The sequence below is a fragment of the Gambusia affinis genome, linkage group LG02, assembly GCF_019740435.1.
Source record: "Gambusia affinis linkage group LG02, SWU_Gaff_1.0, whole genome shotgun sequence".
NCBI lineage: Eukaryota > Metazoa > Chordata > Actinopteri > Cyprinodontiformes > Poeciliidae > Gambusia > Gambusia affinis.
Window position 1 is genome coordinate 12637395 of NC_057869.1, and position 15124 is coordinate 12652518.

At 37.4% G+C, this 15124-nt stretch overlaps 1 protein-coding gene across 1 annotated transcript; it reads left to right on the forward strand.

The window, feature by feature from the left end:
• Positions 1-4100: 4100 nt before the first annotated feature.
• Positions 4101-12936, forward strand: ddx21 (DEAD (Asp-Glu-Ala-Asp) box helicase 21). Its single transcript, XM_044136666.1, has 16 exons — positions 4101-4562; positions 5724-5957; positions 6140-6271; positions 6449-6524; positions 6880-7058; positions 7140-7257; positions 7630-7815; positions 8333-8478; positions 8580-8729; positions 8849-9010; positions 10123-10242; positions 10331-10404; positions 10557-10716; positions 11571-11705; positions 11839-11883; positions 12047-12936. The coding sequence occupies exons 1-16, from the start codon at positions 4479-4481 to the stop codon at positions 12281-12283; spliced, it is 2238 nt and encodes a 745-aa protein (XP_043992601.1). The 5' UTR covers positions 4101-4478; the 3' UTR covers positions 12284-12936.
• The last annotated feature ends 2188 nt before the right edge of the window (positions 12937-15124 follow it).

A 15124-nucleotide genomic window follows, 5' to 3' on the forward strand; every position in this document is an offset into this window, starting at 1 on the left:
AGCATCACGTGATAAATTGCAAAATAAAAATAAAAAAGTCAAACATGTTTTTATGTAGCGCCAAAATATAACATGGCGTCATAAAATGTTATTTTACATATTTCCAAGACTCTTCTTTTAATGCTTCAGGAAATGCTGCACCAGAAACAAAACATAAGAGCTCTGTAACCAAGAGGATGACGAGAAAAAAAGATAAGCTATGAATGGATTTGCTTTCATGAAAATGAGTGATATTTCACAGTGAGAGTTAAATGTAATTGATGATGATGAATTCATGCCACTTTGTATGTGTTTTACTACAGTTTCCTCATTGCGCAGTTGGTAACTGTTTTGTTGAAATAGTTTGAGGTGAAGTGTCACATTTAAGGACTTGCAAATATTTACATAATGTTGGCATTTTCACATTTTTTCATTCTCCAACCGCACAGTTGAATGTATTTTTTGCCATTTCATGTGATAAGCTAACATAAAGTAGTGCACATTTTTGAAGCGAAAGACAAATGATGCAGAGTTTGTAATGTTTTTATAATAAAAACTAAAAGAAATCTGCTATTTGAACACTATTTCATACTCTGAAACAAGACTAAATTCAATTATTGTATCAGGAGTTCAGGACTTTTGCAGTTAGCGGTAGAATAAAGGTGTTTTTGTTTGTTTGGTATAACACCAACTTGTTCTCTATAGGGATCATAAAAAAATATTTGGATGCACCATTTTTAATTTTACTTGCTGACCATATTCTGATTTAAAGAGAAGATGTAAAGATCATAATAACATCTTCTCTTTAAAGAGAATAATTACATCTTCTCTTTAAAGAGAAGATGTAAAGATCATAAGTAAAGCAGTCCATGCTTAGTAGGGCTTTCATTTTAGATATAAAGTCAACTTTAACGAAAATGAGTAAATGGAACGAAGTTGAAATATTCATCACAAACGTCTGCTGCACTTAAAACAACTCAGTTATTACTTTGAAGATTCCTTTTTGAGTTTAACTTCTTGATAGTTCTGTAAATTTCAGTAATTTTGCTTATTTCTGTTTTTAAGATGTACTGCTGGGTTTTACAGTCCAGATCGGTTGAGCATAGAATCTTAATGTTGCTTCTCTGTATTTGGATCTAGTTCTGGGGGAGTAAACAGACTGATGGTGTAGGTAATGACAAGAGAGGCAGAGATCTGAGAAGAAGAGAAAGTTACCAGAGTGCTATCTATTGAAAGCAGAAGAAGAAAAAACGAGAAACGCCCTTTCACTTAACTCCGTGAAGACAAGAGAAACTCAGAAAAAGTGCAGGGAGACATTTGTCACCGTCAAATCATTTGACAGCTGATCATTCATATCTGCATCATGAAGCAATTTCCACTTTTCTTATTTTAATTAACTTCTACAACATTATTTAACATTTAAGATGGCAATTGCAACTCGGCTGTGACTAAACAGCAGAACGCAACACTAGAAAACAAGAACTCACAATGAAAATCACAATGACCAGCACTTTTTCAACCCACAAACTTACACAAGAACAAGGCAGAAGTTGCCGACCGGATCGTGGGTTCACCAGAGGCCTTCTGCTTAGGTTGTCCTATCATTTCTGCTTAAAAGACAAAAATACATCTGAGTTATTTAAATTGCACTTGAACGCTTCCTGTTTCGCCGTTTCCTGTTACCAGATGACACCGTTAAATGGTGCAGGAGCGCTGCTGTCTTCCAGTTTGAGGATGAGTATATGGGGTACCATTTGTAAAGTTACACTGTAACAAGCAGCAATTTTAAGAAGCTATATATTTTGCTAGATATTTAAAAATGAAATATTTTGCTTAAAACTATATATTTCATTCACAAACTAAACATTTAGTTCACATGCCATATTTAGTTACAAAACTACATATTTTATTCAGAAACTAAATATTTAGCTTATAAACTAAATATTTAACTTGTAAACTTATATGTTAGCTAAATATAGTTAACAGGGCCGTGCAGAGCCCTTTGGAGGGCCAGGGACTCAAATTTAAAAAAGGGCACATAAAACAAAAACACCCAACAACATAGGAACAACCCATATTAATCAAGAATCTAATTGGATCCTAATATCATTGCCATCATGTGGGGAAATGCAAAGCAAATGTAGTATATATTCCCTAACAGGTATAAAGTTGCTGTTTCTGCTGCTAACAGTCCTGCAGGACTGAGCTGATCTGAGACTGTAGCTGTTAAAGAAATACATTTAGGGTTTAATTCGGAAGTTTAATTTGTAAAAGCTTAAAGGATCATTTTGATAGTTTGATTGTTGTGTTACCATGGCTACAATATGGTGTAATCTTTGTGTTTGAATTGGGTTTGTTCACAAATACATCACATCAAATTACCAATAATCAGTGATTGAGTAGCGGGGGCGAGGGGGGATCAGTCTAAGGCCCCATATTACCTTGGGCCGGCCCTGCATGAACAGCAACTGCGATGTGCATCTCTGGAATCTTCCTGGAATCTACCTGGAATCACCTGGAATCACCTGGTGGCCCCTGTCAGTCCGCAGATGCTTTGGGGACATTTTGATTCATTTCATTGTGGCATGTTTGGCTTTTTGCTGTGGTTCTAATTATTGCTACAGTATTTTCTCTGATGTTTATTTTGTGGACTCTAAATGCTCTGAGCTGAATCTTATCACTTGAGGTTCTGTAACTTCTATTTACAGACGCGAACCTCCAGCCCAGATCCCGTCAGCAGCGGCTTTAACCCGCCTGGTAGCGACTTTAAGGAGAAGCAGAGCGAACAGTCAGCGGGTGGTACCGGGTGGTACTGGGTGGTACAGGGGCTTTGAGGTGTGTCGCGACTCACAGTGACAGTTGCAGTATCGTGTCTTATATCAGGATGTCTGAAATAAAGACAGACATTCCTTATGTCTGTCGGTGGCTCAGACTGCCTGTAGCGCATTCAGCAGAATGATGAAGTTAAAGTCAGAAGCTTTCTCTGCAGCTGAAGCATTTCTGTGTTTAGGGGCGAGGCGTTTTTTATTTTTATTTTTTTAACCACTATTGCAAGGACGATTATGAAAATATAAATAGAAACAGTTTTTCTAAGGTCAACATCAGACCTACGTTTTTATTCACAAACCAGTGTAAAAAAATATATATTCTTGCCCATAATTTGATAGTTAGAGGACACAGATCCGCTCCCTCCTCCTCACCATGGACCTGGTGTCTGAACAACATGGACCCATAGAAAGAGTCATTATTGAGGGCAGCCAACAACTAAATTATCATATTTAGCTAAACATTATTGCTGAGGGGCACAAGCCGGCCTTCTGACATACAGATAAAAAAAATAAAAAATCCTAAAGGGCACTAGGGCATTAAGGATAAAAGGGGCAGGGGCTCGAGCCTGCCCCCTCTGCACGTGCCTGGATGAGTTAATTTACTTAGTTGCAAGTTGTGCTGTTTAAAGGCCATATTTGCTTATGTTTTATATTTTGAAGTTTTGGCACGGTTAGAGCTTTTACAAACAAAATGGGTCACTTTGATGATGAATGCTGCCGTCAAAGAAAATATCGAGTATGAGTTAACAACTACATTACAGCAACCAACAATAACTGTAATTTAGGGTTTCACCACCCTCTAGTGGACGAAAATAAAATACAGCTAAAGTTGTTTAAAAAAAAAAAAAAAAGTCTGCTGAGTGCAGTTTGTTTTAATAGGTGTCAAAAAAATTCCCGATCACATTTTAGACTTATTCTCTAAATGTGCACACAATACTCTTGTTAGTTTTTACTTTACAGTTTAAATTTTATTACAACAAATGATACAACGTAGAGGATAATGAACTCATGTCAAATGTGACTTACTATAAATGCACAATATTCAGTCTTTAACTATTTCATAGTACACATTGCATATTGATCTGTTTAGCTAAGGTAAGGCTGTAGCAGACAGACTTAAAGGTGTAAAAGTTGTATCAGTACTGCCATTATGCTGTACTTAGCTAACGGGAAACTTGTGTTTGTGGGACGGCCACGCACGTGGTAGCCGCGCTATACGTAGAATGGGCATCAGCCAATGAAATGCGGCCCATAACCTTATATCTACACAAGTATGCACCTCCCCCAAGATGGCGGAATGTTTGTGACGCATTGGTACTTGGGAGTGAACGATCTGATGATGCGTTCTCATTAGCTTCGAGGTTGGTACTTCCATTGTTCACACCGAAACACACTGTCTCCCATTTGCAAGTTAGCGAACCAGTTGGATTCGCTAATTTTCTAACTCAGAGAGGTAGCTGACTGGCAGTAGCATACTTCTCAGAATTTGTATGTAAACGCTTTTGTTACATGTTTAGTAAACATGGCAGTCGTCATTAACGAACGTTCCATGAACGCTCCACTCCGTCAGCTGCGATCACGTTTCTTCGCTCCGCCTTTTCCGGTCCTTTCCATCCGCGTGCCCCTAGGTTAGCCTGTGTCCACGTCGAGGGTCTCCAACAGGGAAGAGATATGCCGTCAAAAATCATCTTTGAAACTGAAGAAGAAACCACCGAGAAAGATATGGACACTGTCGCGGAAGCTGAAACCTTCAAGGTGAGTTTGACGATATACGTCGAGTTAAAAGGCTGAAGTTTCTGCCACGGCTCCACCATGTTTGACAACATGTGGCTGTGCTTGCTAGTAGCTAACCTTAAACAACAATAATAAACCTGTAACAAAGGGGAACTCGAAACAAACAAGTTACTGTTGAAATATTTACATCGAATTAGCATTTACAGATGAAAAATAATGCGGTATTGGCATATATCCATTGTGTAACCAGGAGATTGTCTTACGTACATTATCATATGTTAGCTTTTGTTGTTAAGTGGACACTTAAAGTATCCACTATATGAATCCACGATCATTGTACATATCAACAATGTGGACGAATATGACAGTAATTCGCATTTTACCTGTTGACACAAACTCGTGATGTTTAATTTATCTAGATTTGCCGATGAGACATGATTTACAAACACACCTTCACGTGTTTTTTTTTTTTTTCATTTGATACTCACTTTTTCTTACACCTCTCATTTCTTAATGTAATTATCCCAGAAGTTGACAACTTTGATATTTTAACAGAGAATGGACAACAGTCAAGTTGAGGTTTGGGAAAAAATGAATGCATTTGTAGTGACTTGTACACTATAAATGCAAGTCAGCAATTTTTAGCTTTACCTTATATCAACATGCATACTGGTATAAAAGGTGACAATTCACACCTGGCATTAAAAACTAATAATGAACCTATTGACGTGTTAGAAAAACTGTTGAATGTACCAAAAAAAGCACAAGGCCTATTGGCTACAACAGATCGATCAACATTGAGATCAGTGCAGTTTTGATTGTCAGATACTGGAGTATAATTAAATTTTATAAATTTTCCTTGCTCATTTTGAACATTCACTTGTTACACTGTGAGTAGTGTCCCTCTGTTTACATTCTGCTCTGTGAAAAGCTGTAACATTGACCAATGGATGGTGAAATCTGCGCATTGAAAAAAATGCTTTCTGCTTCTTGTTATTTATTAGGTGCATGCATTATTGCATCAAGTATTTCTTAAAAAAAAAAACATGGAGTAACATTGTTTACAAATGACATACCTCATGCAAAAATGTATTTGTTACTGTTAAAATTAGTTTAATAATGTTGCCAATGATTACTTGGACTCAGTATTCGGTGAGTGTAAATCTTTTTCATTCCTTGAAGGTGAAGAACAAGTCAAAGGAAGGTAAGAAGCTGAAGAAGAAACAGCAGCAGTCTGAGGAGCAGGGGGAGGATCCAGACTGTGATCCTCCAGCACCGAAGAAGAAAAAGAAAAAGGACAAGCTGGCAGCGGACCAAGAGAACGGCCCCATCAATGAGGCCGCTGACCTGAATGGTAATAGCGAGGATGTAGAGTCACCAAAAAAAACAAAGAAGAAGAAAAAGGAAGCATCAGAGGTTAGTACTATGATGTTGTGTATTTGTATATCTACCAGTTGAATGCATTTTGGTATATTACCTCATAGAAAACATAGTATAAATATTCTTTTGGGTATAAAATATTACATAAATAATACAAGTATTTTTTCAGTGTCTTCCTTCCACGTGTAACACTTTTAATGCTTTCTTTGGACAAATAGAAGAACCAGAAGCAAAAGAAAGCAACCACTGAGGCAGCAACCAATGGACATTCCATCACAAACACACCAGTTCAAACTCCCAGTCAGACCCCAGCCCAGTCAAGTGATGAGTTGGCCAGTGACAGTGAAAATGTAAGATTTGAAAAATCCTTAAATGTAAGAAGTTAAACATTTATGTAAAGGGTTGTTGAGATATAGTTTTGCAGCAAATTATTACGGTTACACCATGCTTGTTGTCTGTGCTAGTTTGACGATGCTTAAAGTTAGCTGCAAAGAAAACATTGGGACTGAATTTCTTTACGTTTTTAGGAGCAGACACCTGAGCAGAAAGAAGGAGCTTTCTCTAACTTCAGAATTTCCAAAGTCACCATTGATAAACTGAAAGGTAAGCAATCTCTGTTTTTATAATCTATTGTTTTACAAAACTGGTAAAAAAAAAAAAAAAGAATTCCTTTTACATAGCTGGCATGAAACTGCATTTATCTGGTGATTGTATGATTTGTGTAGAGAACTCATCGGCTTAATGATGGCTTATAAATATTAAAAACTTAATATGTGATCTTCATGACATTCATGCACAACTGTAGACTGTGTAAACAGAAATGTATCTACTTTCAGCTGGATGTTACTCATAAGTTGGAAGCCTGAGCTTCAAACTTATGAGTATCATTGTTATCATTGTTTGTTTTTTTGCCTCTTCTGTATCTCCTTATTCTCTCTCTTCTCTGTCGTCTTCTCAGCTCGGGGAGTCACCTACTTGTTTGACATTCAAGTGAAGTCATTTAATGCTGTATATGATGGAGAGGATGTAATCGCTCAGGCCCGTACTGGAACAGGAAAGACCTTCTCCTTCGCCATACCGTTGGTAGAAAAGCTCCAGAACGATTCAGTGGAGATGACGAGAGGCCGGCCTCCCAAGGTACTCACCAGAAACTTACACATTTCTTCTTCAGTTTCTCTCAATATTTGTCTAAAACTTAATTTTTTAATTTGTTAATAGGTGCTAGTCTTGGCTCCTACCAGAGAATTGGCTATCCAGGTCTGCAAGGACTTCAAAGACATTGCCAAAAGACTGTCCATCGCCTGTTTCTATGGAGGCAGCTCATATAACCCACAGAGTATGTCCATTTCTCAGTATTAACTGTTTACTGAAGATTGTTTTAAAAAATTGAACAAAAATAGAGAAAAAGCAGCAACCTCTTGTTCAATATATAATTTTAAAGATGATTCAAATTGAAATAGTCCGAGTATCGCAGAAATGTGACCTTCTGCCTCTTAATTTCTGTATTTGCCTATAAACACCCACATTTTCTGAAACATTAAAAGCTGTATTTCTTTTCTCTTTCTGCTGAAGTACCTCCATTACTTAGCACAGTATTATAGATGCTTTCATCTGAGTATTTTCAACAATAACCATTCAGTTTGCCTAATTTTGTTTCCAGCTTTATATTTTTGTCTGAGTTAATACTTACTCCTTTATTTTTGTCCAGTTGATGCTATTCGTAACGGAATTGATATTTTGGTGGGAACGCCCGGTCGCATTAAAGATCACCTTGAGAACAACAAACTGAACCTCACCAAACTGAAACACGTCGTTCTGGACGAAGTGGACCAGATGTTGGACATGGGGTTTGCAGAACAAGTCGAAGAGATTTTGGGTACTTCGTATAAGAAAGGTAAATCAATATCAAAAGTTGTGTGGGAGGAATTTAAGTATAGATTCAGTAAATGGATTTATCAGGGTAGTAGAGGTTCCCAATTTTCTTTGCAATCCTACATGCTTATTCTGACTTAGATCTATTGCATTTTTACATCCTAAGTACTTAAGTACTACAATATGTATATAAAAAAGTGTTTAAGATGAATAGTTTGAGTCCAACATACAATGAAGCAGTTACAAGACCGTTATACATTGATGAAAATAAAATTAAAGTCTGTGCTGTTTGTTGATGTTTATGTAGTATGAAAAATATTGAGAATGATTCGTTTAATGGATCAGAAAAGCTCAGATGTTTTTGGGGAGCTGATTACAGCTACCGGTCTCTGGCCACACACCAATAAGTAAACATTTGGGTGTCATGCTTATGAATATGATGTGTTGGATTTGTTTCACATCCATGTGAGAGTGGATCTAAAAGTTCGCAGCGTTTTTAAAACGATTGAAGCCCACTTACGTGTGTGTGCCCCCTGCAGACAGCGACACCAACCCACAGACTCTTCTGTTTTCTGCAACCTGCCCTCCTTGGGTGTATGAAGTGGGCAAGAAATACATGAGGCCAGGCTGCAAGCATATCGACTTGATCGGCAAGAAAACACAAAAAGCGGCAACAACTGTTGAGGTAGGTGTGAGGAAAACAAAAGTGTTGCATTCTGAGTACAAAAATAAACCAATTGCTGGATTTTGTTCACTTGTTGCATCATCCTGTCGTTCCCTCTGTAGCACCTGGCCATCGCGTGCCACTGGTCCCAGCGTGCTGCAGTGATTGGAGACGTAGTCCAGGTGTACAGTGGCAGCCATGGAAGAACAATCGTCTTCTGCGAAACTAAGAAGGAAGCCAATGAATTGGCCATGAATGCTTCTATCAAACAGGTAACCATAGCAATCTGCATCTCATAATAATCTTACACAAAAGCAGTTTTTCAATATAAAGTTACATTTTCTGAGCTATTAAGTTGTTAAGTTTTTCCTGTCCTATTTGATGCTTTTAGAGTTCCCAGTCCCTCCATGGGGATATTCCACAGAAACAGAGAGAGACGACTCTGAAAGGTTTCAGGAATGGTGCCTTTGAGGTTCTTGTTGCCACAAACGTTGCCGCCCGTGGATTAGACATCCCAGAGGTCGACTTGGTGGTCCAGTGTTCTCCGCCAAAGGTTGGCTCACACAGAAACTCACTCTGCTCGACAAAAATCGGCTCTGATGTGAACCAATCCATTATCAGATTGGATAATGGATTGGATAAAGCAGGACTGATAAAATTTATTATCATAACTAGGGCTGGACGAAATGGCTGAAAAACGTATCGCAATCAATCAAGTGTTTTGTATCAGTAGATAAACAATATTGATAATTATTTAAATTCAAAAATACTTTATTAATCCCAAAGTGTTAATAAAAGATTACTTTTTATGTTAAATAACTGAAATACTTCAAAACTGATGCCATGACTTTTCTTGTTTTAGCCACAGTTTCAACTCCACGCATTTATTTTTTATTTTTAAGCAGCAGTTTAGTGAAACTGGGTAAAAAAAACTCTTCATGGGATTAAACTTCTTTTTTACCCAGAAGGTTGTTGCTAGGTAACCAAAGAGCAAGTGAATTAGTTAATGCCACCAACCTGGCTTATCTGGCTGGGAAAGCTAAGCCTTTCCACTGCCTACATATCCCAGAATGCTGTGTGGTTTTGAATTGGAGTTCAGTGAGTACTCTATATATTGAATATTGATTATTCTATCAGATGTAATATCTATTGATATTGATTGTATGTATTGCGATGCATATATTGCCGTTGATTCATTGTCCAACCCTGATCATAACAAAGTATAATTTTAGAAACTTATTGTAACAATTTTATACTTTTCATAGGCCTGTCATTTACTATTTTATTCATAAGAATGTAAATTTCAATTTTTCATTTTTTTTTTAATTTAAATGTATATTTTTTTACTTTGCTTTAACTTTTCTAGAAGTTGTTGCTCCAGGAGTCACTAACTCCAGGCCTGAGAGCCACTGACCTAAACTCTTTAGATACTCTGCTCCAACAGACCTGAATGCAATTGATTCATTACCTCTTCAGCTTTTTGTTATGTTTGACAGATTCCTAGTAATGAGCCAGGTGAGTCAGGTGTGTTGTAACAGAGATGCATCCTGAAGTTACTTGGAAGGATAGCCTTAGTGATAAATTTTGAAAACAAAATTCTTTAGTTTTTAAATGAGAATAATTTAATATAAATTGGCATGATTCAGCTATTTTCTATGTTGTCAGGATGTCGAGTCCTACATCCATCGTTCAGGGCGAACAGGACGAGCGGGCAGGACTGGCGTCTGCATCTGCTTCTACCAGAGGAAGGAAGAGGACCAGTTACGCTACGTAGAGAACAAAGCCGTAGGCGTCTTTCACTTACTTTATTAGATTCTGGCTACTTTACTTGTCTGAGTTGATACTAAATGCTTTTTGTTTGGTTTTATTTTAGGGAATCACTTTCAGGCGAGTCGGTGTTCCAACTGCCAATGACATCATCAAATCGTCCAGCAAAGACGCCACCAGGTACATGGGAAACTCTGCTGCTGTCATTCATAAAACTATTGTAATATTATTAAAACTATTGAATGTTCATGAAGTCATTCAACTTGTCAGATACAAGATTTTGTCAAGATTATAAGAAATTTCATAAAATCCTTTTCCATTCCTGTTTGCAGGTTTTTGGACTCCGTTCCAGCCACAGCTGTTGAATATTTCAGGGAATCAGCAGAGAAGCTGATCAAAGAGAAGGGGGCGGTGGATGCACTCGCTGCTGCTCTGGCTCACATTTCTGGAGCCACGAGTCTAGAGCAGAGATCTCTGCTTAACTCTGACGCTGTGAGTTTCGTTTGCCCTCAGAAACCCTTTTTCACACTTTGAAACATCAAACCTTTCAAAGTGGCTGCAGTTGGATAAACTGGGTCAGATCCAAAATATGACCTTAAGCTTTTTGCGTAACCCAGGGAGTTTTCTCATTGTTTCATTGGTGCTGCTCTACTTGTTAGGGTTGAGTGATAAGGCTTAAACATAAAAGATTTTTGTTTTCAGACCAGATCCAATTCTGATTTTAATCTTTTTTTCTTCCTTTCTAAAATATAAATCACAAGAATTTTATTAAATTGAGAAAATAGTCAGAATTAGCAGAATAAAAATGTAATTTCACCAGATTGTCTTAAAATTAATAGGCAAAATGCTTCTACTGTTACTGAGATATGACCTTTGACATACTTAGTCGTTTTCTCAATTGTTTCAAAGTCCTGCTACTGATTATTTCATATTTATATGTTAAAAGATGAAGTATTTACTTCACAAGATGCTCTGTGTTTCTCCCTTAATTTTTTATGTACTACTTTATTCTCATATTACAACTTTATTCTTGTAATAAAAACCAAAACAGCTTGGCCCTAATGTTTTGTTGAATTCAAAGTCCAAATAATTAGAAGCTGTAACACACGCTTGTTAAGCAAGAGGGCGTGCTGACACAACTCTATGGAAATATAATGGGAGCTCGTTGGTGAGAAAGAAAATCCTGATTTTTCATAAATTAAATATTCCAAAACTCAAAATTTGATTGATAAAATCGATTCATCGCCCAGCCCTACTTCTTTCCTGATGCACAAAACTGGAGTCATTTTCTTCCATTTTCAGAAGCACGTCGTAGTTATTGTGTGATATTTTCTGTGTTTTTGCAGGGTTACGCCACAATGCAGTTGCTGTGCTCCCAGGAGATGCATAATCTAGGTTATGCCTGGAGAACCATTAAAGAGCAGCTGGGAGAGGACTTTGAAAAGCACATTCACAGAATGACCTTCCTCAAAGGCAAAACGGTAAATCCATTCAGACATCTCACTTTTGGAGTTGGTCGGTAACAGAAATGTAAAACATAGACATGATCTTTTATCACTGGACAAAACCGCTCACTGTTTTTTTTTTTTTTTTTTTTCTGTCCGTCTGTAATAGGGAGTTTGTTTTGATGTCCCAGCTGATAAAGTCAAAGAGATTCAGGTAAGAACACCAGCACCCTCTAGTGGTCAACGCCAAAATGCTTTTAGAAATAAATTTAGAAATTGATTTTTCTTTTAACTTAAGGTGAAACAAATGTTTTGACACTTTTAGGCAAATTTCTGTAGTTGATATAAAATGCTAATCACTAGTTTCACTTCATCAGGATAATTGGAAAGACGGTCGCCGCTGGCAGCTGACTGTAGCCACAGAGCTCCCAGAGCTGGAGGAGAAGCCGTTCACCAACCGCGGAGACAGAGGCGGGTTTAGAGGCGGGAGAGGGCGCGGCTTTGGTGGAAATGGAGGACGTAATGGCGGCTTCCGGAGCGGTGGTGGTGGCGGCGGAGGCTACAACAATCGGGGAGGACACAAACGGACCTTTAACCAAGCGTTTGATTACTGAACCATCAACTGATTGATGTTTTCAGCTTTGCTGTTGGTGGACTTTATTAACTATCATTAAGAGACAACACAGAATGTATTTCTGATATAAAATATTAGATTCATATACCACATTAACATGAATTACTCCCCTTTGTTCAAAAGTGATACAAAAGTTGGATTTATCATCTAAAATAATGGATCCTTAGAAATAAAATACAGATGGTGTTTTATGGCTTTATATAAAACAAATATTGCTATTTGGAAGAGTTGAGCAAAACCACAGCTCAAACACCATTAGCAACGGATGTGTTGGTTTTCCAATATTTAAATTTATGACCAAAGTATTTAAAAATCGTTTCCTGTCCTGTAAAGGTAGGAATGTGTCACTCTTACTGGTAGTGTCGCCGTCTTATCCTGGATCTTCGAGGAACGGCAGGAGCAGTAATCATTCTTTGACCTTCGTCTATGTAGAGATAATTCGGCCATCAGTAGGTAAACATGTTGCATAACGTTTTTAGAACATATTTACTGTCAGATTGCTGCATTACAATCAGCTGAAACCTCTCCTCGAACACGTATGTTGAATGATTGCTTTGCAATTGCTTCTATTTAATAACTGTACTGCTTCCATTCTTTTGAATGAAACGACTTATTAAAAAAAGGTCAACTTGGGTGATGTTTGTTCTTTCTAAAGGTGTGGAAAATCTTTCACTCCTAATGAATATAAGACATACGGTCAAAGTGCATGAATGAATCAGTTTTACTACGATGTTGCAGTTTTGTACAGTGGTATGTTGTATTGGGGTAATGCTGGTCAGAATGATAACCCAGATATACTCCAAATTGATACAGGAATGTTATTCATACCAGCATTACACATAATCTAAACCTTTCTGTTTAGTTTTGATCTCCAGTTATAATTCTATGACCCAACTTTTCATGGGATTATAATCTTATTCTTGGACTACAATCATTAGGATTCGGAAAGAATTCACAGCATGTCACTGTTTCCCATGTTGCACCTTAATTTCAAATTATTAAATTAATCTCTTTCCCCTAGTTTTCACAAAGAAGAATCCTGTTATGACGATGTGAAGGTTTTCTTTTTTGCAATTTTATTAAAAATAGAAATCACATTTACACAAGTATTCACAGCCTTTGCTATGAAGCTGAAAATTGTTTACACTGACTCTTGAGATGTTTCTACAACATAATTTTCCTCCTGTGGAAAATTGAGTTGGTTGGTGTATCAAATCAAAATCAAATTGTGTTTGTACAGCACATTTCAGCGACAAGGCATTTCAGAGTGCTTTACATGACACAAAGACAACACACAGTCAAAAATGGAAACATTTGCTGCCGTTGCTCTTCAAATTGGTAATGATTTATTGATTATGTTTCTAAAGCACCTCTAAACTAGTGGGTCTTTAGATTTAAAGGAAATCATTGTTTTGGCTGTTTTGCAGCTTTCTGGGAGTTTTATTTCAGATTTGTGGCGCATAGAAGCTGATTGCTGCTTCTCCATGTCGATGAGGTCCCAGAGCTGGCATCAGGGCAGAGGTCAGAAATCAGACACCAAGCAGGAAATTGAATGAGTTGTCAATAGACCACAGAGACAGAGGATTGTCTTTAGGCAGAAGGATAAAAAAATAAAGATCCCAAAGAGATCTCTAGCCTCCAGGAATAGATTTATTTGCCCGTTTTCTGACCCTAAAACTGTAAAAGGATGCAGATCTGACTTTATAGACTTCAGCCAGACGACACAATGGTGGATGTGAACAGGACAAACTAGAAGACGAGGACCAGCTCTTGTGGAAGGTGTTACTTCTTGATTTGATGCACGAAGATCGGATTTTCATGGGGCGTCTTTGTGTGGCCGTCTGAGAAATTCTGAGGAACTGGAAGTTATTGGAGGGTGAGTTTTGACTGACCCAGTGGACCAGGCAGTCTACCTCCCGTCTGTATCCAGACTCGCCATCGTCCTGGATCAGGCCGATTACAGTGGCGTCATCGGCAAACTTGAGAAGTTCCACAAGTTGCAAGTTTTGGATTTAGTCTTTTAAAATTTTGGTTCTGAGGAGATCTTAGAACGTTTGAAGCTTTTTTTGTGTTGCAAAAATGACATTTTAATTGCAGAAATTTTCTTTTTTTTATATCATAACAGACATTTGATTTTACAAATTCATTTTGCTTGTACATTTTCATGATTAATAGAAATGTTTTTTTCTCAGTGCTTTGCGATGATTAACAGATAATTAAAACATTTTAATGCAGTGCAGAGAAAGTAACACTGACCAATACTTGCTTATTATGGTAAATAGTTCAGTATTTCTAACTATATGTGCAGACGACGAATGTGCTAAACAGTCAGTGATTCCAGGAAAATATCTAGATACTTAAAATTATTTTAAACGTTTAAAGACGGTAATTTTGAAATGGAAGGAAAAATGGACTGCAATGTGTTTTTCATTATCCTACATCTGCCAATCATCCACCAAAAAGATGCTCAAAATGGCAAAAAAAACAACTAGACAGCACTGATATTCTGTAAACCAGGCCTATGTATCTTTGTTTTCACTTCCACTAAATTATTCCAGAGTCATACGCACACACTCTGCGACACCTTCTACAATTAGGCCCTGAAGGATGCTTTTATCCATACAAACAAAATAAATACAAATCTTAAGAGCAAACACATTTAGGTAAAACAGTCATTAAAAGCCCTCTCTCCAGTGATTTTGTTAAAACGTACTCTCTCGTTCTCATTTTGCATCGCCAAACAAAGCTTATTGAATTTGTAAAAACTGATTTCCCCTGTGCCATTTGTTCCTCCCCACATTGATTACAATCAGTTCTTTGG

Bases quoted from the DNA above. Each gene is read 5' to 3' on its own strand.
- ddx21 (XM_044136666.1), top strand. From the start codon at position 4,479: ATGCCGTCAAAAATCATCTTTGAAACTGAAGAAGAAACCACCGAGAAA. The intron at 6,525-6,879 runs GTAAGCAATCTC...TCGTCTTCTCAG, and splicing joins CACCATTGATAAACTGAAAG to CTCGGGGAGTCACCTACTTG. The intron at 10,405-10,556 runs GTACATGGGAAA...TCCTGTTTGCAG, and splicing joins TCCAGCAAAGACGCCACCAG to GTTTTTGGACTCCGTTCCAG.